This window comes from Phaseolus vulgaris, chromosome 5 (assembly GCF_000499845.2).
Source record: "Phaseolus vulgaris cultivar G19833 chromosome 5, P. vulgaris v2.0, whole genome shotgun sequence".
Taxonomy (NCBI): Eukaryota; Viridiplantae; Streptophyta; class Magnoliopsida; order Fabales; family Fabaceae; genus Phaseolus; species Phaseolus vulgaris.
This window is the reverse complement of record NC_023755.2, coordinates 1,357,012-1,382,668: the sequence shown is the minus strand read 5'-3', so window position 1 is coordinate 1,382,668 and position 25,657 is coordinate 1,357,012. Positions and strand designations below refer to the sequence as shown.

Genomic DNA, 25,657 nt, shown 5'->3' with positions numbered 1-25,657 from the left:
ACTATAAATGAAGTTATCATGTCAACATATAACAAGTCTAAAACCTTACAATAAAACTCAAATATATAATCAAACCAAACCCTTAAATTCTTATAAAATTACCTCTACCTCTCTACATAAAACGGGTAAAAGTTGTGGTTTTCATTTAGGGTTTACTAAAAAGTTTTGGCCTATTAAAAAATAAAAATATGAATGGTATTTTTCATTTGTTTATTTTTCTGCAAGCATGTCATCTTTTGATCCATCATGTTATACCTTCTTAGCAAATGTTCCCATGAATGAAAAAAGGATCATAGTTTGTTTGTAATAAGCTTTGTTTAATTTTGTAAGCACTTGGAACTAATTAATTTAGAAAAGAGATTGATTAATGATGAAGTTTATCTCTATGTTTATTTTTGTATGATTTTTGTCTGAAGAATCTTGGATTTTTCTACAACTTTCCATTTTAATGGAAGCTGAGGCCCTGATTCAGATCCCACTGAGGGTGATAGTGCTTTTCAACTTTTTCTGAATTGATTTGTAGCATTGTACATTGTTCTGAATACAGTCTTAGTGCATTAATCTCAATTTTTATGCCAAATTCTCACAATCCTACATGCATCTAAATTTTAAAGTCACATATGAATGATTAAGAGTAGTTATATATCTAATGGCCATAAATAATACTCATTATAAAAATTTCATTAAATAATAATGAGACAAAAATAATTAGTCACTACATTAACTAAATTAGATATTATTTTAGAGACTACAAATTATTTATATTTAAAAAGGTTTCTATTATTAATACAAATTTATAAATAATTTTTAAATTGGTATCTAAATTAACTACCAGTATTTTAGCTACCAATATTTTAGACTTTAAGTTGGCCTCAATTAGTTATTTAGAAACTAATTTAGACTCTAAAATATTAGTAGCTAAAATCTTGGTAGCTAATGGTTAGATAACCATTTAAAAGTTACTTTATAATTTTTTTATTAATAATAAAAACTAGTTTAGATACCAATAACTTATTTAGTTTTTAAAATGATCTCTAATCTAGTTTAATAGTAAGTAATTATTTTGATCTTCAAAATAACTTGTAATTTGATGATAATGATAATTTAAAAATCCATATCAGTGATCACAAATGTTTTCTAAGACTTCGTTTAGAAGAGAATGGAGTAAAAAAAAGAAAAAAATAGTGAAATTTTTTATTGTTTGAACAAATGAATTAAAAATTAGTAAATTTAAGTGAATAAATTGATAAAAAATATATTTAAATAACCATATATCCACACAAAGCTAGTTCCAAGGCTTTTTTTTTACTTACAAGGATAATGATAATGAAAAAGGTTCTTTGGTGGGTACAATGGAGACTTTCTTATTAAGAATTTTAAAATTTTTAGTCAATAACACTTGCCAACATCTTAAGTAGAAGAAATTTAGCTTTTGTAACATGCTAGAATATGTGAAAAATTAATTAATTAATTAATATGGCATTTTATCGGTGTATGGAATATGGGGCTAATTATGTAATTACAAATAATATGAAAATTGTACTGAAAAGAGGAGTGATGCTAAAAAAATTGAGTGACAACTTTAGTAAACTGGGTTACTTATGTTGGACTACAAGAGAAATAAAGTAAAAGAATGATTGGGTGTAGTTAGTGCTTCAGGTGGTACAAATAGAAGAATAATTTTTTCTTCTTTCTTTCAAAAAAGAAAAAAAAAAAAAACAAAGCCAACTCATTCTTAGTCTTTTTTTTTTTACCTTTCCAAAATCTTCAAGAGAAATATGTAGAACATCCAATCTTAGAAGCTTTGTTTTAGGTAAGTTTCTTCTCTTCCTCTTCTTCTAAATCTAGTTTTTTTTTTCTATAAAAAAAAGTGCGCATGGCTTGTGGGTTTAGAAAAAAAGTTTTTTATTATTAGGTACCACAATAATAACATAACAAGTCACAATTAAAATAAAAGATAAAAAGAGAACAAAATTGACAACAAACAATAATGTAAGTTTATGTAAAATTTAAATCAACATAGCTTTAAAAACTTTTTATACAAAATATAATGTAACACTTGAGATTTCTTTGATTTATTTAATGTTTGATCTTGTATGGATCATGAAATACACAAAGTTTTTCATCTTTGATGTATATAATGTTCGATGCATTTTCATTATCTCCGTTTTATTGTTAGGACTAATACTTGAGAATAACTTACAATTGCCAAGAAGTGAAGTAGAAATTTGCTTTCAATCTTACACTTTTAAGGGATAATATTGGTGATTAATATGTTGGGTTTTGTAATCATTCGAACAAACTTTAATTTATGTTGCTTGCTTATCATAGAGTACTAGCAAAAAGGTAAAGTAATTTATTTGAGTCAAAGTAAAATGTTATGTTTTGTAAGGATTTTCAAACCTAAGTCTCATATACTTCTTATAATCACTATCTCAAAACACATGTTTAGGTTTGTCATAACCTTCTTTATTTTCATCACTACCATATTCCCTCTCATTACTTTTAAGATCTCACCTTTAGTATGAATCTTACATCCGAAATTATCTAATCCTCTAATAGATAATAAATTCTTCTTCAAGTCTGTCACATATTATCCACATTAAGTTGTGTGTGTACCATCATACATTTTTTTATTTATTTTGACAATACTGATGAGAGAGAGAAAAATCTTACATATAGTATAGAGAAGTGTTGTTTACATATATCTTTACATATTAAATTTTTTCATTATAATTAATAATTCATACTTATATTCTTATATAATATAATAAAAAAATAATCTTTTTAAATTACTATTTTTAGTTTAAATTTAAATTTAATAAAAATAGAGTAACAAACTAGTTTATTGTGCATTGACATTAACTCACTAGTTAGGTAAGTTAGATAAAGAGGACTCACACTTTTGAAAAACTTTTGAAAAATACAAAGCCAACCCATCAATTTATGTCAATTCAACAAGTCTAATCCTATTTACAATGCCTAAAATATACCTTGACTTTTTTTAACCACCTAATTATATATTTTAGAATTAATTTAATCTAATATTAGTAATTATTTAAAATATTATTCATTATTTTACCACCTCTATATATTTTAGAATTAATTTAATGTAATATTAGTAATTATTTAAAATATTTATCCATTAAAAAAAAGTCAATACTTATCCTGTGGGTTGTCCATTACATCACGAAACCAAAATCCAAAATGGCTTCTTTTCACACACACGTGCCCTTCCAACTTTCTCAAGTCTTTACATTCAAAGAAAAAACTATTATCCTAAATTAAGCATTCTAAATTAATATATAAAATGAAAAAAAAATATTTTTATTAATTTATTTTGATGCACATGATTATTTACATTTTTATAATTATTAAATGTTTTCATAAGTGTTTTCTTATTGGGATAATTATTATAATAATAACAATTTTTTTTATCAAATAACACCAAAAATGCAAAAATACCTATGTTAATATCCATAATACAAGATAAGAATTAATTTTATAAATTTGTAATTTAAGATAACACAACAACCTATTTAAATGGTGATTCTTAAAAATAATTTGTGAATATATAATTTTACCTTTAAAATGTTTAAATTTCTAATAGAATATATGTAACAATGAAATTCTTTATTTTGCTATGCAAATTTTTATATTTTTTGTTTTTTCTTAATTATATTTTGAAATTACATTCTATTATTTTTTATGTAATCATTATTCTTTTTTTATTTTCTTGTAAAATATAGTGACACTTTTTAACTAATAAATGTATTAGAATCTCATATTATCTAATTTTTATTTATCTGTTAATCTAATTATTTATTTGTATAATTTTATTAACTTGTAATTTTAATTCTTATAAAAATTAATGTAGCATAATATATCATCTAACAACATAGATAGATAACTTTATAGTTGACACACACATAACCATTCAATATTAGAATTTGAAAAACATATTAATAATAAGCTAAAATTGGTTAATTTTAAAAAAATATATAAATAATTTTTTATAAGAATCCAAATTGCATATATTTGTAAAATTATAGGAAGAAAATCATGTATTCTTTCATGTTTGATGAAACAAGAATATTTAATATAAATAATATTATAAAAAATCACTTCTAGTTAATTTTTTTTAAATTCAGTATTTGAGAATTTCAGACATTTTTACTAATCAAACAAATTCTAGAAAATCTTAAAAATTAAAAATCTTATTTCTAAAACTCATTATTCTTTGATACATAAACCTCAATTTGAGTAGAAAATTTGAATAATGTAGAACTGAATTAAGAGTAAACTCAGGTTCCATTAAGAACCAACACTGTGATGGTCAACATTCAAAGTTCATAACAAAACCAATTTTTCTTTCTCTTTTCTTTCATTCAGAAAATGGAGAACCAAAGCACCAACAACAGCTTCTCTCTGTTGGGTCTTCTTCATTCCCTACACTCCTCTGAGCTTCTCAGGGACTTCGCCACGCGAGAACTCAACGCGTTTCTATGGCTTTCTCTTGTTGTTGTCACCACCCTTTTGCTCAGAAGACTCTTTAGCCTCTTTGGGTTATGGCGCAAGGCTAGAACCATTCCCGGGCCTCCCTCTTCCTCTTTTTTTGGCGGCTGCAAGCTCTTTTCGCGCCCAAATTTCACCTTCACTGGTGGGTTCTTTGTGATCATTTCTTTTCTTTTTTGCTGTTGAGAATGATCCATAAACTACTTTTTAGAAGCTTTTTCCTATTCACTTCTCTAGAATCTGATTTTTTTTTTTAAACTTTAGCTTAATCATGATTTTTTTACCTTTAACTTAATCATGATTTTTTTTAAAGTAGAAATTTATTCAAAAGGTATTATTTGTCTGGAATCTAACACCCCTTTCTTTCACTGGCTGTGAAATCGTAAGCTGATTGTTGTTTTATTATCCCTTTTTCCTGTGGATTATTTGAACGTGATATGGGTTTTTACCTGTGATGCCTTGATTAGTTGAATATGTGGTTATTATTAGAAAGGACCAGTCTTTTTGGTTTTAGTGAAGTGGATTTTGGGTTTGGCTATTAATCTGGATTTTACTAGTTATTGGTTAATATAATATGGGGTTTTGTGATATGGGATTTTGATTTCTGTTTTTTTCTTTTATATTCCTGCCCTGTGGATTAGCTAATTATGTGGTTATTTTCAGAAATAACCAGTTTCTTACTTCTTTATTTTGCTCAGTGGGGTTTTATTCTAGAATGTATATTAAAGGGATTTTGTGTAGTAATGTCAAACTCAGGTTCTTTTGCAGTTTTGCTTGTAATGATGTGCTGTTTGCTCCGAGTAATGATTAATATTATGGCTGGATGTAAATTTATAAGCTAATTGTGTACTTACCCTTTTGATTTTCAGATGTGTTGTCAGAATCCCATAAAAAGTATGGTCCTATTGTTAAACTGTGGTTGGGTCCTACTCAGCTTTTGGTGTCCGTAAGGGATCCAGTGTTAATCCAAGAGATGCTTATAAAAGCTGAGGATAAGTTGCCTTACACAGGAAAACTGTTTCATCTAGCCTTTGGGCAATCAAGCCTCTTTGCCCCTTCATTTGAAAAGGTGACATGTGATCTATGGTGAATTATGTAACTTGCTACTCAATCTTAAAATGCTGGGATTCATTCAGTTTTGAGACCTTCTTATTAGTTCTGATCAAACTACTCTTTTGTTTGTATATTTTCATTATGCATCATTTTAAATGTTGTCTGCAGAAATTACAGATCCTGACATTTTTTTTGTATGATGTTCTAATTCTGATTCTAGCAATTTGGAATGTAATTTAAATTTTCCTTAGGTGCAAAAGAGAAGGGAATTATTTGCAACAGAATTAAATGAAAGATTGCTGAAGAATGGTGATATGATTCCTCTGAAGGTTGCAGACTTTATCACAGATAAAATAGAAAACATAAAAAAGAAAGGAGGTATTGATTCCAGGTTGGTTTCTCAACATATCGCTTTCACTATAATGGGAGTCACGTTCTTTGGAGATGGCTTCTTGGCCTCGCCGAAGGCTGCAATGTATGAGGAACTGTTCATGACGATCGCGAAAGATGCTTGCTTTTGGGCGTCCTATAATGTTACTCCTTTCTGGAGACAGGAATTTTGGAGGTACCAATGCTTATGCACAAAGTTGAAATGCTTAACTCAAGACATTCTTCAACATTGCAGAAAAGGCTGTAAACTATATGGCCATACTGAGCAAGATGTACATAATGAAAGTTCTAATAAAGAAATGAAGTCAGAAGTTGGTGCACAATGCTCTTCTGACGATGAGTTCCAAGATTACTATTTCTTTCGAGATCTCAAGGATCATCAAGATGGTAAAGAAGAACCTTGTGGGAATGTCATGCGCATGATATTTCATGGATGTCAAACTACATCTGTTCTAATCACGGATGTATTGACTAGGCTTGTCATGCATATGGAAATACAGGATAAGGTTTCATTTTGTCTGTTCTGTATCCAATTCTGAGAATAATTTTACTTTTGTTTGTTCTCCAATGCTGAAAACCAAAATTCTAATTCCTATAATGAATATTGTTAAATCATGATGTAGATTTACAATCTGCTTAATAAGAGGAGGGCTAGTTAAGGTGAATTTGTTTGAATAGTTTGAATATTTTTTATCCTCTAGAATAGACATTCTTTGTTAGGAAAATGCACTTGCTCTATACCTCTTATTTAACCCTTGCCAGTGGCTCTGTCTGCTTTATGCATCTGCTCTTGTCATGACATAAGTTACATTTTCTCACTCTCATTTTAGATGAAATTTCTTTATTGTTGTCAACACTGTAACGAACTGTTATTGTAGTATCTTCTTCATAAGAACTATATTTCTGTTGGAATAGGATTTCATTTATATGCTCTAGGGTGGGTTTACTGCATGATTTTCACTATCAAATTCTGTTTTTTTTTATTTGATTGAATGCACGTGGTACTTATTTCACTTGCTTTTGCAGGTTTATTCGGAGATCAGCATAGTAGGAAGAAACCCATCAAAATTTGAGCACGAAAATGTTTATAGGATGCCTTTGTTATTGGCTACAATTTATGAATCTGCACGCCTTCTGCCCACTGGCTCCATGCTGCAGAGGTGCTCTTTGAAACATGGTGAGATGTTGCTTCTCAAGCAAGCATAGTTTACTTTACAGAGCATTATATGAAATAATTTTTTAAAGCATAGTTTTTCATGTACAAAATCATCAATTAGGGCTAGTTTGAACGGAAGATTGTGGTAATTTATGCAACACAAGTACGATGTATGAGCAATGTTTGGAAATAATTAATTTTTAATTACTCTTAATGGCTTAAAATATATTTGAGGATTCTATCTGTATTCCTATTGGTATTTGTATTCATTGCTGTTCTTCCTTATCTCAGACTTGAGCTTTGCAACTGGTGTAACCATACCTGCTGGAGCTGTATTGGTTGTACCTGTTGAATTGGTACAGAAGGATAAGTTTAGTTGGGGGAGTGATGCAAGTCATTTCAATCCTTACCGATTTCTCTCAACTGTTACAAATAAATCAGGTATGAGCCTTCATACTTCAAAAACAGTCTCGGATTTCGATAATCAAGAATCATAGATAAAACAAGGGAAACAATGGAAAAAGAAACAGAACTGTGAGAATTGTATTTTCGTAAATATTTTGTAACAAAAGAATTGACTGTTCCTTCTAAGGATCTTGTACAGATAGTAGTTAGAAATGTCCATGATATGCAGAGTTGAGGGGTTGATTGTCTAATAATATCATTAGGGTATGAAGCACACAACCTGCATTACAACACTTCCACAGACTCAAATTCTGTACGTTGCAATTGGATCCTAACATTTCTAGCTTCATCTCATTGTCATCTCACACCCTTGCCATTCCTCCTCCACCCATTCAATTTGGCCATGTCAATAAGAGAAAAAAAAAATTCTGTCCATTTGGGATTGAAAATTGCTAGTGTGGTTATTCTGATATTAAACCTTCATATTCAAAAAATTCTTTGTATGTTCTCTATAGGTGGTAAGGGAGAAATATTTGTTACACATCTATTGCTAATCTTTTGATATTGAACTCAGGTTCTGCTGAAGACCTTTCTAGTACAGGATTCAGTTCATATGTACTAAATGATCCAAATGAAAATGCAGCATTCCTGCCTTTTGGATCTGGTGCACGTGCCTGCATTGGACAGAAATTTATCATCCAACTTGTTGCCTCCGTGTTGGCATCATTGCTAAATAAATATGAGGTTTGTCTCGTTAATCAGTGCTTTTGCTCTTGCTACCTATGTAATGTATGTAATGAGAGAAAGATGGGAACACAACTCTAAATCATAAAATTACACAAGGTCAAATATTAAGTACTTGTCAATTCAGCAAAGGAAACAAACAACACATAATGTATTGAAAAGTGAGAAATAGAGAAAGTAACTGAATGAATGCAAAGTGTGGTTGCACACTTTATGATGCACACAAAGAGTTGGTGTATTTAGCTTGTAAGATGTATGTTTTGCTTTATCATCTAACTTGTAACACTAAAGCAAGTTGATTGTGATGGTGTTCCAAGGTAAATGGTGAGCAATGGTAGCACGTGCAGAAAAATGAATAGATTTTAGTAGGCTGATATATACTAATTCTCTTAAAATTTGTGAGTTTGTCTGTTTGAGCCTGCCTTAACATCAAAAAATTAGTTTTGTAGGTTGCCCTCTATATTTATCCACTCCCTATATTATATCTAATTGATGTAAAGTGTCTAACACCTTTTATGTTGAGGATTAAACATCTCAAATACAAAGTTTTCAGGACAAGACATGTGAACGTAGTCCAATAATAATAATAATAATAATAATAATAGTGGATAACTCAATATGTATATGTCCAATAAGAGTAGTTAGAATAGATTTTGATATTTTATTAATTTGGGTTTGAACCTAACTCAATTTCATAAGATCAGTTTGTATGGTGATGATTGCTTTTACTTACATACCTATCGTTACTTATGTGAGATCTCCAACAAGATCTCCAACAAATAAAAGTATTTTCTGAGTTATGATTCCATGGCTATAGTGCATGATTTGTACCTAATATATAACTTTTTCAATTGTTCTGTAACTGATGTTAGTTTTGAATGCAGATACGGCTTAGCTCAGGCTTAGATGATGACTCAAACACAACTTTGAAAGATAATCTTCTCCAGCGTCATCCCAGTTCACAGATATTATTCGTGAGAAGGGACCAGTGAAAGAAAAGAAGCACAAACATACTATGTAGATAAACTTGGTGTTGTTACTTAAGTCAAGGACACCAAAAATATCTGGACCTTTCCTTTTTAGTTTCACTACACTCCTTTTTCCAAGATGAATGGGGAAGCTCTCTGGCTCATTATGGTCTTTGGGAGGATGAATCTAACCTGAGTTTCTTACCTCAAGTTTTTTTCCTCCCTGTTTTTAAACATTGCCCTAGTGTTGTTGGCTTCAGGCCTTGACACTCCTGTTTTTGGTGTTTTAAGCACTTTGGGTCTGTTGTTTCTTTGGAGCCTGGTTTTCCTTCCCCATCTCTGGATGTGGATCACTTCTGATGTCATCAACTTTTTTACTTCTGAAGGAAGTTTGTTCTTGTATTCAGTCAAAGTAAACTGTACTTGGAGAGTTAGCTATCAAAATATATGTGGACCCTCTTGTTTAGCCTGAGAGCATATTCACTATTATGCTTTATAGTTTATTTATATACTGATATTGGAATGATAATGCTATGTTATGTGTTTGGATATTGGTTTGGAGATTGTGCTTTTGTGTCAGTTAAAAACTCAATTGCATTGCAGGGCGTGAATGGTTACAAAGAGAAAATAGTATGGCAGATAAAAAAGGTGTTGAATATTTTAGTGTAATATTTTGTATTTGCTGTTCTGTAGAATTTTAAGAGCCTAAAACGAAACAAATTGGAAATTGCTTTAGGAGCAATTTGATATATACATATTCTTCATAGTCATCATTGTCTACATTCATTCTTCCTATTTGTGTCTTAGTTGCAAATATTTGTAATGACTGAAATCGAAAATGGAAACAAATCTCTCCTTAGTAAATTGGAAACAAATATCACCCATGTTTTTACTCCTTCATGATCTCCAGCTCTTCTATCTGCATCCTTTAGGAAGGCTTTGATGCTCTCTAACTCCTGTTTGATGTCTGAAAAATCATTTCCAAGGCCCTTCAACAAACTTCCTTCTTCTCTTAAAAGTTGGTACAGCAGTTCCAAAACAGAGGATACTGCACTATCTGCCATTTCATCTCAGTGATGTAGCTTCAAAATCTAGCATATATGATGTTTTGGTGAATTTGTGACTACCATAGCTCCTTTCATTTTGTAGATTTAGTTATGCTGCTATTTGCAACTTGTTAGAGGAATCTTTGACTTAATGCATAAAGAAAAAGTAGGAGTCTTAGGTACGTCAATAATCTATCTTGTCTAAATAATTGTGAATTCCTTATTTATGCAAGGCTTTTTAGTCCCTATATCATATATTATAGCTGAAAAATAAATTTCATCTCTTAAAAAAATTAATGTCATCACAATTTTATTTAAAAAGTTCAATTTGAAGTCAGATTTTTTTTTTTTAAATTCAACGTGATCCTAATTTTTTCTAAAATAATTCAATGTGATGGTTCAATTTTTTTAAAAACAATTCATTGTGATAATAATACATATATAATTTAATGTAGAGTAATAGAATGAATGAGATAAATCTATTTTAATAAAATTCCCAAAGAAAAATATCTTTCTTTGGTATTTTTTATGATTAATTCTTTTATGAAAAGTCAATGGCTTAGGTCAACTTTCTTTATTCCATAATTAAAGAGTTGCATTGGATTCTGCTAGAATTTGAGAAGTTCTTTACTAATGGATTTATTTTTACTCTTTATTTTAGACGTGAGCAAATCAAAGTCATTTGGATTACAAATAATTAATTAAACTGAATATAAAAGAATGCAATACTTTTTATGAAAAACTAAATTAAACTATTTATTTAATTCAATTTTAGAAAACTGAACAACTAAAGGAAGGGATCAATGCACAACTTAAATTTAAAGTATTATGATAATTGAAAATAAAAAAATATTTACATGGTCACTCACTACTTGTTCTTTAAGTCATCTACTTTTGGGAAAATTTAATTTGTTATCAATAAAATTAAATCAAGTTGCAAATTTTTTTTTTAAAATATTTCAATATTAAGAATGCATCCAATATATTAAGTTACATTTTCTCATTCTCATTTTAGATGAAATTTCTTTGTTGTTGTCAACACTGTAACAAACTGTTATTGTAGTATCTTAAGAAAAACTATATTTATGTTGGATTAGGATTTCATTTATATGCTCTAGGGTGGGTTTACTGCATGATTTTCACTGACAAATTCTTGTGTACATCGTTGTATGAATCTTTTAACTGGTAGTATACTATCCAAATCCCATAGCTGCACAAAAGAATAATCAAGAATGTTCAGACTATTAATTTCTTTATTAAAATGTAATGAAGTTGGTGAAAACAAAGAACAGATTTATGACAATCACGATAATGACAACCTAGTATAAACAAGAAAAGAGGAAAAAGTTATAGTAAATATAATATTAAGAAAGTAGAACAAAAAGTACCTTTAACCTTTTATCATATGCGATACTTCCAAGGAACTTTCTATCATGAGAGAATGCTACAATACCACAAAAATTCTAAGTAAAGCTTATAACAAGTCAAGAACATGAAAACATATGCTCAAACACGAAAGAATAGGGGAGAAAACACAAAAATCAAAAATCATGAATGAAGTCACAAAATCACATCACAATAAAAATTATCGAATTCATGCTAAGGACATAAAACAATATTTTTCATATGCAAGCTGAACAAATCACATTAAATGTTAAGAGTGGAAGAGACTATATGTTACCAAGACACTCAACCAGATACCCTGAGTGTTCAGCTATTGGGTGGACTACGAAGTTGGGAAATATCCCGACCAAACTGAAAAAAAAATAAAAATAAACACTAATATAAATGAAACAAAGAACACAACAAATAAAAGATAGATTGAAGCAGTATTCATAAAAGAGGTATAATGTTCTCCAACAACCAAAGACTGACTTGATAATCCCATTCTCTGATCCAGTAATAATTGTATCTTCATCAAGCTAAGAATAAGATCAAAGAAAGTTGATTACAAAACCTTAGAATGATATTAAAATATACTGAAGCTGAAATATCTGTGTTATGTTGTTGATTCACCTTCAACATTGCATGAACAGGGTGGTTCATTTCCTCCCAGGTACGACCAGCAGTGGAACTGAAACCAATTAGTTATAACATTAGTTGGAGATGTATATGAAGAAATTCAAGCTAAGGAAAACATCCAACTAATATCACTCAGCCTCTCCTCCAAATACAACATTTTGATCCTCTAATTCTGACACATTCCACATCATATACCTACTATCTTTGAAGCATTCCCATAAATACTGAAAGATTCCACGTGATGATCCGCACATAACTTTCCTACCATTCTGATCACCCAGTCAAAAAAGTAAACATCAGTCATATCATCATTTTAGAATGTTTAGCCAAATTATAAGAGTGTTGATGGAAATAAGAAAAAATGTTTTGAAAAGCAAGATAAAACTATTAGCAAGAATACAAACATAAAATGTATTCATTAAAAATACTTTTTTAATAACACTTATTCCATAAATATTTAAAAAAGCATAAAAATTGACTGCAAGTTCATGCCCTTAACTTTAATACCTGCATTAAAACAACAGACGACAACTCATAACATTCGGCTAGATCTTGCACCTTTCAATGAATCATGAAGGTTAAAATTCATAAAATAAATAAAGAGAAGTAATGCTTTAAAAGGAACTAGAAAACAAAAACACATTCAACTTACTGTACTGGTTCGAAGATTGCAAACACACACAGTCCCACCTCCACTAACAAAAGAAAAAAAAATGATGGAAAATAAAAATTTAGACTATATCCATTGATATTTTAAGGCAGGTGAACTACATGAATTTGTTACCTTGTTGACAACAGTTTCATTGCATCTGATGCAAAAGTCATGTCTGAAATGTATTTTTCATGGGCATAAAAATTATTGCAACAAGAGCGTGTTCTGATATCCCAAACCTACAACAAGTAAGAGAAAGATATTGAGAAAATACTAATAGTCGACTTTCAAGAATCATTAAAAAAAATCATTTTTTAAATTGGTATCTAATTAGTTACCAAGGTTTTAACCACTAATTATTTAGATTCTAAATTTAGTAGTAAATTAGATACCAATTTAGAAACTATTTATCAATAATAGAAACTAATTTAAAAATTAATAATTTTTATAGTCTTTAAAATGTTTTTAATTTGGTTACTATATCAATTAATATATTGATTTTTATTGAATGATTTTCTTATAGTAATCTCTAAAAAATCAATATTGCAACTATCTTCAAATAATGAGTGACTTTTAAACAGAATAGCATTAAAAATAAAATTAAAAATATAGATGTAAGAAATAAAATAATCAATGGTTAAATATTGAAATAAGGAATTGTGAGGAAGGGATTGTAGTGAATATGATAGAAATGAGTGAATATGTATGTAAAATATTATTAATACCTTTATAAAACCATCATCATCTCCTGAGGCAACTGTAAACTCAGTCAAGTTTATCAATCTATTTATTGCTGGAGACGTAGTATATCTCCTATATGGCAACAGAAACCAAATAAAAATTCTAAAGCAAATCAGAAGAAATGTGTAGTTGCAGTAAATTTACTCACTCATGAGCATTATCAGTACGAGTAATCGTAATTCCCGTCTCCACATCAGAAGCCTGTATAGAGCAATCTGCAGAAGCCGTCAACAGCACTAGAACACAAATATAACGATAAGCATTTTAAACTCAAACTCATCATCTCAAATCATACACAACATCCAAAATCAAATAAACTGCATTACCACGCCCACAATCGATGAATCGAACAGCCCTGCAAGAATCTCTGTGTGCATTAACTTTCAATTGCCTGAAAGAAAGAATAAAAAGTAAAATAATATTAATAATTGCATACAACAATCTCACAAAATCAAAAAGTTCAGAATTTACACCTCTTAGGGACAGTATCAGGACTAAAACGGTATCTGCAACACATACATATTCAATTCAATAATTAATTATCATGAATGAAAAAGATATAAATAATAAAAAATTTGTTAGGTATGAACGAACATACAGGTGAATGTCACCGTTAATTAGAGCCGTGGCGACCAGATTATCTGACGGATGAAAATCAACGTCAAATGGAATTTCTTCCAAATTGATCTCTTCCACAAAATTGATCTCTTCCATACTTAACCTATTTAGCAATACAAAGTAGATTATAGGAACTCAGAAACTTAAACTTTAGATTGTCTAAAAAAAAACAAAACAAAAATTCAACTTTACCTTTTTAAGAAGATCCAAGATCCACACAAGAATAGCAGAATTTGTGAACAGAATGAATAAGGAAAGAGGAGGTTTATAATTGGAAAATGGTTGTTACAAAAACAAGGAAAAATCTTATTGTATGTAATAATACATACTACAAGAATATTGTTTATAAATTAAAAAAATAAAGAAAATTTTGGCTAACTAATAAATAATTTGCATAAAATAAGTTCGTAACATTTTATATTGTATATATTTTTTAAAATAAAGTTGTATATGATATAATTAAATTATATTTCCTTTCAATTATTTTAAAAGGTATATGTATCGTTATAACTTATTAATATTTTTCTTTAAGTTCAATTAAATATCAAAAAGGCAAATCACTTTGTTTACTAATCCCATACATTTCATATTTTGAATTAAAAATTATTTCCAATTATTAATAATATCAATTTAAATATATATGGTGATTGAAGTATATAAAACTTTTTGTTGTGAGCTGAGAATTTTGAAGTATGAACATTGATTATAGATATTCCACTTCCCTCCCTCAATAAGGAATATCCCATTTTCTTCAATTCCAATGCTTCTCCACCATCTTCAAAAAAAATTTATGTTGGACAAATAAACAAGCATCATAACACAAGCAAATAGTCATAGTAATATCACAAAAATTAATATTATGTAATAACTATTATAATAGAGGGAAACATGAATCATTATATTAGAAGGACATTTGCATTTCTTCCATCCCCACATTCCTGAGCTATGTGCAACAAAGAATGAACTTTATTATAATGACAATGAAGCTGTATTATAACATTAAACAAGGGTCTGTTAAGTTCATTCATGGCTTGAAATTGTTGTTCTTTGTCAGGTATTTGGATGTTGCCCTGCTTCAACAGCAAGAACCACTTCAGAATCAAGATATGGAAATTCAATGAGCCTACAAAGGAAACTGATTTTTTTTATGAGAAGTGTTACGAAGTGGACTTTAAGCCTAACTTAACCCCATAAAACTGGCTCATAGGGTTGAGGTTTGCACCCACTTATATACAATAAAAGGCTCTAATCTCTAGTCGATGTGGGATCTCCAACAAGAAGATAAGAACACAATCTGAACACCCATCAATTCACAGCTATTCAAAACAAGATGGTAAGGTTAAGTGATGAAAAACTATAGACTACTCACCTAATGAAGAAATAGCTGAAAACACTAAAAATTGGTGTTTGCTTTGAGTTTACTGATTTTGATGATCTGTCTCAATTATGATTAACCAAGTTGTATGGTCCAAATTAAACAAAGAGTAGAGATGAATCATTGTTGGAGATCCCACATCGACTAGAGATAAGGACAATTCATTGTATATAAATGGATGCAAACCTCAACCTTATGAGCCAGTTTTATGGGATTGAGTTAGACTTAAAGTCCACTTCGTAATAATCATCAATATACCCTTGTATTTGATCACCTCTATAACCATGCATCTTAAGTTCTGTAACCATCATCTATTCGAGGTGTCTGGGGAATAATCTCGGTATATTCAATTTCTCACTTTACTTTGCGTGTTTTAATTTTTTACTTTATTTTAATAATTTAATTATTATAATAACTAATTATATTTTATTTTTTAAAAATTTATTTAATAAATGTTTTGTAATAAAAACTTTATCATGCGAGATCAAATGTCTTGTAGAAAGAAAAAAATCCTTATTTTCAAGAGGATCTCTTTTCTCTGCTAAGCTATTTCTGAGACGACGATGACGAAGTCTCTTTATCTTTGTTAGCTTTATAGTTAGCTTTGATAGCTTTATCAATTGCCTCTACTAAAACCCTTCTATTCATCACCCTTTTACATTTATCAACCCTCCTTTCATTAATTCTCTGCAACATCCATGAAGCCAGATCGGGAGCCGAAGCGGGAATGGTGCGAGTCGAAGCCAGAGCCGAGGTGAGAGCCGATGCGAGAGATGAGGCAAGAGACGAGGTAAGAGCCGAGGTGAGAGCCGAGGTGAGAGTAGAAGAGACGAGAGCCGAAGTAAGAGCCGAAGCCAGAGCCGAGGCCAAAACGAGAACCGAAGCCGATATATCTTTCATAGCTGATTTATCTTTGTTACCTCTTTTAGCTTTGTATATTGACTCCGTTAAAATCCTTCTATTAATCACCCTTTTACTAATGTTCGGCAACATCCTTGAACTCTCTTTATCCTTGTTAGCTTCATTGTTAGCTGCGGAACCAAAACTTGGGACGGGATCGGAAGCAGAATCAGAATCGACGGAACCAGCAGAAGCAGACTGTGACTGTGAGTCAACTATTGGTTGGATGACTACCAAACTGGAAAAATAAAATAACACCAATATAAATGAAACAGAAACAAAATTTAAGTAAAATTCAAAGAAGAGGTATAATGCTCACTCCAACAACAAAAGACTCACTTGATAATCCCATTATCTGATCCTCCAGTAATAATTATATTTTCATCAAGCTAAAAATAAGATCAAAGAAAGTTTATTACAAAATCTTAGAATGATAAATAAAAATATACTGAAGCTGAAATAACTAAGTTATGTTGTTGATTCACCTTCAACATTGTATCAATAGAGTTGTTCATGTACATGGAGAGACCAGCGTCACTGCAATTGAAACCAATTAGTTAGAATATTAATTGAAGATGAATAACAATCCAACTAATGTCACTCAGCTTCTCCTCCAAAAACAACATTTTAATCATCTAATTCTGATACATTCCACGTCATGTACCTAAAATTCTTGAAGCATCCCCATGAATACAGAATGATTCCATTTTGTAATCTGCACACAAATTTCCTACCATTCTGGTCACCCCAGTCAAAAGATGTAAACATCAGTCATGTGATCATTTTAGAATTTGAGTGTCAAACACATTCAATACAAATAAAGACATTGAATACGAACATGTTGGATATGCTGTACTAACATTATAAATTGATAACAATTAAATTTCTTCAAGATATTTAGCCAAATTATAAAAGTGAGGATAGAAACAAGAAAAAAATGCTTTCAAAAGCAAGACAAAACTATTCTCCTAGTAAACAAGAATACAAGCATATAAAATGTATTCATTAAAATACTTTTTTAATAACACTTATTCCAGAAATATTTAAAAAATTCTTACAAAAGTATAAAAATTCACTGCAAGTTCATGGGTCTTGACTTTGATACCTTCATTAAAACAACAGACAACAACCCAGACATTTCAGATCGAGATTGCACCTTTAAAAAAGTTATGAAGAGCAGTTAAAATTCATGAAATAAATAGAGAAGTAATCCTTTAAAAGGAACCAAAAAACAAAAACACATTCAACTTACTGAATTTGTTCGAAGATTGCAAACAGAGAGAGTCTTGTCTTCACTAACAAAAGAAAAAAATTGATGGAAAATAAAAATTTAGACTAACTCTATTGATATTTTGAGGCAGATGAGCTATATGAATTTGCTACCTTGTTGTCAACAGTTTCATTGCATCCGATGCAAAAGTCATGTCTGAAATGTAATTTTCATGGGCATTAAAATAATTGTAACAAGAGCGTTTTCTGATATCCCAAATCTACACAAAGTAAGAGAAAAGAGACAAAAGTAAGAGAAAGACATAGACCTTGTTAACTTTAATCTTCTTGTACGTTTTTTCTTTGTACCTCTTGTCTCTTGTGTATAAGATCGGTTTAGGGTTCAGGGTTCAGAGTTTAGGGTTTAGGGTTTAGACGTGTCAATAATACTAATTAATAAAACTTTGTTTTGCTTTTCTCTCTGACAAGTGCTTTCTTTCTCTTTCATTCTATTTCTCTCTTTCAAAGCCTCTCGATAATCTCTATTTCTACTTCTGTTACATGAAGTTAAACTTGTTCACTTCTGTAATCATAAGATTTATCAATTATTGCTACCATCCAATATCACAGAAATGATAGAAATGACCGAATATCTATGTAAAATATTATTAATGCATAGGAATTCTCACAAAAATTCATATACCTTTATAAAACCCACATCATCTGGTGAAACAACTGTAGACTGGGTCAAGTTTATCAATCTATTTACTGTAGCCCTATATGAGAACAAAAACCAAATAAAAATTATTCTAAACCAAATCCCAAGAAGTGTGTAATTGCAGTAAATCTACTCACTCATGAACATTATCAATATGAGTGATTGTAGACCTGGTCTCCACATCAGTAGCCAGTACAGAACAATCTGAAGAAGCCGTGAAGAGCACTAAAAGACAGATATAACAATAAACATTTTAAACTCAAACTCATCATCAAAAATCATCCCTTTATGGTTTTGAGCTAACTTGTTAGTTATATTTTTGGGTATGTTTTTCTCACTTTATGATTGTTCTGCCCCAATCATAAAGAAGAGTTTCTTTTGTGGATGATACAGGAAGTCCACTTCTGATTCTGTATATAGGTTAGGATAACCTTGAAGTATCCCTTTTAATTTTATTTATTCATTGCTGATAAAAAAAAAATCATCAAAAATCATACACAACATCCAAAATCAAATAAATTGCATTACCACGTTCACAATCGATGAATCGAGCAGCCCTCTTAGAGTCGGCGTGTGCATGAACTTCCAATTGTCTGAAAGAATAAATAATAAAATAATATTAATAATTGCATGCAACAATCACACAAAAACAAAAAGTTCAGAATTTATACCTCACAGGGACACTATCATCAAGACTAAAACGGTATCTGCACCACATATATCCAATTCAATGTAATAATTAATTATATGAATGCAAAAAAAAATAATAATAAAAAAAAGGGTAGGTATGAACATACAGGTGAAGGTCACCGTTAATTAAAGCCGTGGCGAAAAGATTATTTGACGGATGAAAATCAATGTCAAACGGAACTTTTCCCAAAATCATCTTCATACTTCACCTATTTACCAATGCAAAGTAGATTATAGGATCTCAGAAACGTGAAATTTGAGATTGTTTAAAGAAAAAACAAAACAAAAATTCAGCTTTAGTTACCTCTTTCAAGAAGATCCAGATGACAGATTTTGTGAAAAGAATTGATAAGGGAAGAGCTTTTAGATCGATATATCTATGAAAACTGGAAAATGTATTTTATGTCAATATTTTTTTGGTATATTTTCCCTATTATATTTCTTCTCTTTTAGTGTATTTTTATACATTAATACATAAATGATAATACATATCTATCTCACCATTAAAAATAATTCATTAAAAAATTGTACGAATTTGGGTTATAAATATTTACAATGTTCTTACCCTTCCAATTACCTGCTACTTGTTTTACCCCTGATTCTGCCTAAATTTGCATTAGATACATAAACTAGAATTAAAATCATCCACTTTCTACTAGATGCTCATGAGTATGATAAAATTATCTTAATGCTTATGATAAAATTAGAATAAAATAGATACTTAGAATTTCTAATCTTATTATATTCAACATGATATGAGTTTGGACTATAAATTAATATAAATTGGATATTAGTTTTCTTTTACTAAACATGTTTTTAAGCTTCGTGAAATTACATCTTCAAAAATAGCTAAATAATGCAAATATTAAAATCTTGTATAGGAAAAAAAACACCTGTTTTCCTATATAAAAATTTCTTTTTAAAATAATAATATTTAAAGCACATAATACTAGCAATTATTCCTTGTTGATACCATGGTGTATTGACTTGCTGCAGAAGGTCAAAACTACTACTTCGGCTCCACGATGGGCGCTAATTATACTTGTGTTGGGGATGAGACGTAGTGCTTTGACAGGTAACACAATTGTTGATCTGTCGGTGATCCTTGAGTTTCTTCAAGTTCTCTTCATTCGTTATTGATGCTCCGTTGGTTGAGATATCTGCGATTGCACCCCGACGTTCAAGTCAGCGTTATGATTCATGTGTATTTTGGTAGGATATGAGAACGTACCTTACTCTTTCTTCAAGAGAGTTCTATTTATAGTATTGGTCAGTGGACTTTTACCTTTATGGGCTGAATATCAGTCGGCAACTGACGTGTAGTGGCTCCTTAACGTCAGGGAAGTGCATCTTTCAGTTTGATCAGTTTTAATCATTATGTTTTTGTAACTGCTATTTATTACGCTGTAAATATTATTTGACTTAGGCTGTCGGTTTCTCGGTCGAAACTGGCTCGTCCGGTCCCGACCGGTACTAAAACTAATAAAAAATAAAGAATAATGTCTTGTCTTACATAATACGACATAATTGTGATATTTGCAGATATACACATACACTACTAATTTCGTCAATTGACATGTTTAAAGTGTTAGAAACTGTTTTTTTTTTTCAAAACAGAATGAACTGTGATTTATCTTTTTTGAAAGCAGTTCCTTTAATACAATATGATTCATAAGTTAGTAATAAAAAATCTCGTTTACTATCACTATACGCTATCCATTATCAGCTTCACTCGTGTCACTTGTAATTCTTCTAAAGTGATAATAATAATTAAGATTAAAAAAAAAAAACAAAGTATATCAGTGTTAGCAGTGAATAATATAAACGAGTTGGAGATTTCCAAGGCTAACTACTTTTCTTTATGAACAAAATATTAAAATTAATGAATACAATTGGCATGTTTTACCAAACCCATCTAAAAATGTTATCAAAACTATAAAAAAATCTTGCACATGATACATTCTATTAAAATATCTTCATTTGCTAGAGTCTAATTTTTATAAAATACATTAAGAGTGAGTAATTATCTCTCAAGCTTAAAGATTGGAAATTTTCTCACTTAGAATGCTATGAAAGTCCTAAATACTATATTACAACTTAGTTTTTGAGTAGCAACACATAAGTATGATTTTCGCCAAATTCTTTAGGCTTCTTCTTCCTGCACCCCCACAATTTTGTAAATTCCAAAACTGATCTTCACCTTTTATTTAAAAAAATTAGAGTTTTTTAGGTTACCGGATTCATCAATCCGGGAGTGATTCGTGTTCTTTTTCAAATAAAGGGTGTTTCAAAAGCAACTTGTTGATTTCTGGATTGCTGAATCCGGAAGTCTAATTTTTGTTATGGATTGATGGATCTGGAAGATTACTGGATTCACCAATCCGGAAGATTACTGGATTCACCAATCTGGAAGATTACCGGATTCACCAATCCAGAAGATTACCGGATTCACCAATCCGGAATGCAAAAAAATAAATGCGGATTTCCTATTCTGTAAAATTACCGAATTGCATTGTCCGGAAGAAGAAAGAGTAGTGTGGGTCTTATGTGTATTTTGGAATTTTTTAAAAATAATAGGGATATTTTTGTCTTTGCATTACATTATGGGGTGCAGGAAGAAAAACGTAGGGGTGCAGGAAGAAACTGCCAATTCTTTATATGATCACTTACTTTCTTTTTTCCGAAGGTTGCTTGTTTCCATTCAGGTAGCTATTGCTGAGAAATGACCCAAAAAAAAGAAGAAGGAAAGTTTGATTCTTTATTTATCATTTCAAGCTTCATTTAATTCACAATCCTTTACTGAAGAAGTTTATTTAACAATTAGATTTAAAAACACATTTATTTGCTTTAATCTTTGAACTTTTTGTAAGGCCATAGCATTAATAACTCAATTCCAACATAGGAATTAATCTATTTACTATTTAATTTAAATTCCTTGAAACCACAACATCGTCCAAGCAATTTCTACTATTTCATCTTTTGGATCGTCTCATAATTGCACATCATTGTGTTTTTCTTATATCTGATAGTAATCAATATGTGCAATACTGCAATCATCATCAATATGTGTAATACATTACTCATCAATAAATTAACACATATGCATATCAATGTATAGAATCCAGGTAGAATTAACATATATAAGTATACAATACAATGATTAACAATAAACATATAAGTAGGTAGGTTCAAACATTATGATGCAAAATAATGCAAAAAAAAATATGAACAAACATAGATCTCTTTGGAAATTAACCAAATGTAACACGTTGTAAAGTAGGATCGTCTCAACACATTAAAAAATGTTCCATTTCATCATTGTTGTGTGTTTCTTGTATCTTGTAGTATGCTATCCAAATCCCATAGGTGTACATCGTTGTTGTTGTTATATGTTTCTTGTATCTGGTAGTATACTATCCAAATCCCATAGCTGCACAAAAGGATAATCGAGGTTTCTTCATTAAAATGTGATGAAGTCGGAGAAAACAAATGATGAGTTTACGACAATCACGATAATGACAACCTAGTATAAACATGAAAAGAGGAAAAGGTTCCAATAAATCTTAAGAAAGTGGAACAAAGGAGTACCTTTAACTTTTTATCATATGCGATGCTTCCAAGGAACTTTCTATCATGAGAGAATGCTACAATATCACAAAAAATCTAAGTGAAGCTTATAACAAGTTAGGAATATGAAAACATATGCTCAAGCACGAAAGAATGAGAGAGAAAACACACAAATCATGGATGAAGTCCCAAAATCACCTCATAACAAAAATTATCGAATCCATGCTAAGGACAAAAAACAATATTTTTCATATGCAAGCTGAACAAATCACATTAAATGCTAAGAGTGGAAGAGACTATATGTTACCAAGACACTCAACAAGATACCCTGAGTGTTCAGCTATTGGGTGGATGAAGTCGGGAAATATCCCGATCAAACTGAAAAAAAAAAAAACACCAATATAAATGAAACAAAGAACACAATAAATAAAAGATAGATTAAAGCAAAATTCTTAGAAGATGTATAATGCTCTCCAACAACAAAAGACTCACTTGATAATCCCATTCTCTGATCCTGTAATAATTCTATCTTCATCAAGCTAAAAATAAGATCAAAGAAAGTTTATTACAAAACTTTAGAATGATACAAAAAATCTCTGAAGCTGAAATATCTGTGTTATGTTGGTGATTCACCTTCAACATTGCATTAATAGGTTCAGTCGTGTTCACGAAGATACGACCATCACTGGAATTGAAACCAATTAGTTATAACATTAGTTGGAGATGTATAACAAGAAATTCAAGCTAAGGAAAACATCAAACTAATGTCACTCAGCCTCTCCTCCAAAAACAACATTTTGATAATCTAATTCTGACACATTCCACATCATATACCTAATATCTTTGAAGCAATTCCATGAATACAAACTGATTCCACGTCGTGATCCGCACACAAATGTCTCACCATTCTAGTCACCCCAGGAAAAAGATGTAAACATTAGTCATATGATATTTTAGAATATTTAGCCAAATTATAAGAGTCACGATAGAAATAAGAAAAAAAGGCTTTAAAAAGCAAGACATAACTATTCTCCCAAAGAGCAACAATACAAACATAAATGTATTCATTAAAATACCTTTTTAGTAACACTTATTCCAGAAATATTTAAAAAATTCCTACAAAAGCATAAAAATTCACTGCAAGTTCATGGGCCTTCACTTTGATACCTTCATTAAAACAATAGACATCAACTCATACCATTCGACTAGAGTTTGCACCTTTAAAAAAATCATGAAGGGTGATTAAAATTCATGAAATAAATAGAGAAGTAATGCTTTTAAAGGAACCAGAAAACAAAAGCACATTTAACTTACTGTATTTGTTAGAAGATTGCAAAGAGACAGAGTCCCGTCTCCACTAACAAAAGGAAAAAGTTTATGAAAAATAAAAAGTTAGACTATACCATTGATATTTTGAGACATGTGAGCTACATGAATTTGCTACCTTGTTGTCAAGATTTTCATTCTATCCGATGCAAAAGTCATGTCTGAAATGTAATTATCATGGGCATTAAAACATTTACAACAAGAACCTGTTCTGATATCCCAAACCTACAACAAGTAAGAGAAAGATATTGAGAAAATACTAATAGTCACCTTCAACAACCCTAAAAGATCAATATTGCAACTATATATCTTTAGTGGGTGACTTTTAAACAAAATAGCATTAAAAATATACATGTATGAAATAAAATAATCAATGGTAGAGTATTGAAATAAGGAATGGTGAGAAAGGGATTGTGGTGAAATGGATTTGATATGATAGAAATGAGTGAATATGTATGTAAAATATTATTAATACCTTTATAAAACCCTCATCATCTCCTGAGGCAAAGATAAACTCTGTCAAGTTCATCAATCTATTTATTGCAGTCCTATTTACTGAAGATCTATAAGATAACAAAAACAAAATAAAAATTCAAAAGCAAATCACAAGAAATTGAAATTGCAATAAATGTACTTTCTCACTCACTCACTCATGGGCATTATCAATTCGAGTAATCTTAGATCCGGTCTCCACATCCGTAGCCAGTATAGAACAATCTGCAGAAGCTGTGGAGAGCACTAAAAGACAAATATAAAAATAAACATTTTAAACTCAAACTCATCATCAAAAATCATACACAACATCCAAAATCAAATAAATTGCATTACCAAGTCCATAACAAAGGAATCGAGCAGCCCTGCAAGAGTCAGTGTGTGCATGAACCTTCCATTTCCTGAAATAATAAATAATAAAATAATATTAATAATTGCATGCAATAATCACACAAAAACAAAAAGGTTCAGAATATATACCTCACAGGGACACTGTCAGGACCAAAACGGTATCTGCAGCACATATATCCATTTCAATATAATAATTAATTATCATGAATGAAAAAAAATATAAATAATAAAAAATTGGTTAGGTATGAACGAACATACAGGTGAATGTCACCGTTAATTAGAGCCGTGGCGACAAGATTATCTGACGGATGAAAATCAACGTCAAATGGAATTTTCCCCAAATTTATCTCCATACTTCACCTATTCAGAAACTTGAAACTTGAGATTCACCCCTTTCAAGAAGAGGTACACAAAGGAAAGTTTAAGAATCTATCTTTCACAAAGTACATAGGGATGAACATATCCAATTACAACGGATCAGATCAATAATCACTCTTATTTTACCATCATAAAATTTATTTATATATTATTAAATGTTTTCCGAATGGTTTGAGTCTAACCAGATCTATAAATAGGTGATGATTCTCTAAAAAAAAACACATTAAACTCAAGTGAAAAATATATCCAAACTTATTTTTTTGAGGAAAATATAAAAAATTAATATTTCAGAATTAAAATAATTTAGTCAATAATGAAATTAATACTATCACTTTTTTATA

At 30.1% G+C, this 25,657-nt stretch overlaps 3 protein-coding genes across 3 annotated transcripts; 1 reads left to right on the top strand and 2 right to left on the bottom strand.

Moving 5' to 3' along the window:
- Nucleotides 1-4,274: 4,274 nt before the first annotated feature.
- On the top strand, nt 4,275-9,697 carry LOC137834703 (cytochrome P450 78A5-like). Its single transcript, XM_068642847.1, has 7 exons — nt 4,275-4,660; nt 5,385-5,584; nt 5,820-6,464; nt 6,985-7,135; nt 7,406-7,555; nt 8,094-8,263; nt 9,148-9,697. The coding sequence occupies exons 1-7, from the start codon at nt 4,396-4,398 to the stop codon at nt 9,253-9,255; spliced, it is 1,689 nt and encodes a 562-aa protein (XP_068498948.1). The 5' UTR covers nt 4,275-4,395; the 3' UTR covers nt 9,256-9,697.
- Nucleotides 9,698-10,018: 321 nt separating this feature from the next.
- LOC137836123 (uncharacterized) lies at nt 10,019-25,436 on the bottom strand. Its single transcript, XM_068644981.1, has 29 exons — nt 25,197-25,436; nt 25,068-25,100; nt 24,924-24,988; nt 24,746-24,833; nt 24,571-24,658; nt 24,214-24,320; nt 24,084-24,126; nt 23,937-23,987; nt 23,604-23,677; nt 23,403-23,454; nt 23,262-23,308; nt 23,077-23,147; nt 22,791-22,846; nt 22,598-22,632; nt 16,254-16,640; nt 14,291-14,413; nt 14,166-14,198; nt 14,019-14,083; nt 13,841-13,928; nt 13,677-13,764; nt 13,084-13,190; nt 12,952-12,994; nt 12,807-12,857; nt 12,495-12,568; nt 12,294-12,351; nt 12,153-12,199; nt 11,959-12,032; nt 11,666-11,721; nt 10,019-11,487 (listed from the first exon to the last, which is right to left on the bottom strand). The coding sequence occupies exons 1-29, from the start codon at nt 25,289-25,291 to the stop codon at nt 11,392-11,394; spliced, it is 2,295 nt and encodes a 764-aa protein (XP_068501082.1). The 5' UTR covers nt 25,292-25,436; the 3' UTR covers nt 10,019-11,391.
- Nucleotides 16,395-19,404, bottom strand: LOC137834704 (WD repeat-containing protein 55-like). The gene is made up of 12 exons (XM_068642848.1): nt 19,310-19,404; nt 19,184-19,219; nt 19,041-19,105; nt 18,650-18,737; nt 18,498-18,570; nt 17,969-18,075; nt 17,838-17,880; nt 17,691-17,741; nt 17,250-17,323; nt 17,071-17,122; nt 16,925-16,974; nt 16,395-16,783 (listed from the first exon to the last, which is right to left on the bottom strand). Exons 1-12 carry the CDS (start codon nt 19,402-19,404, stop codon nt 16,651-16,653), a joined length of 867 nt encoding a protein of 288 aa, XP_068498949.1. The 3' UTR covers nt 16,395-16,650.
- Nucleotides 25,437-25,657: the final 221 nt, after the last annotated feature.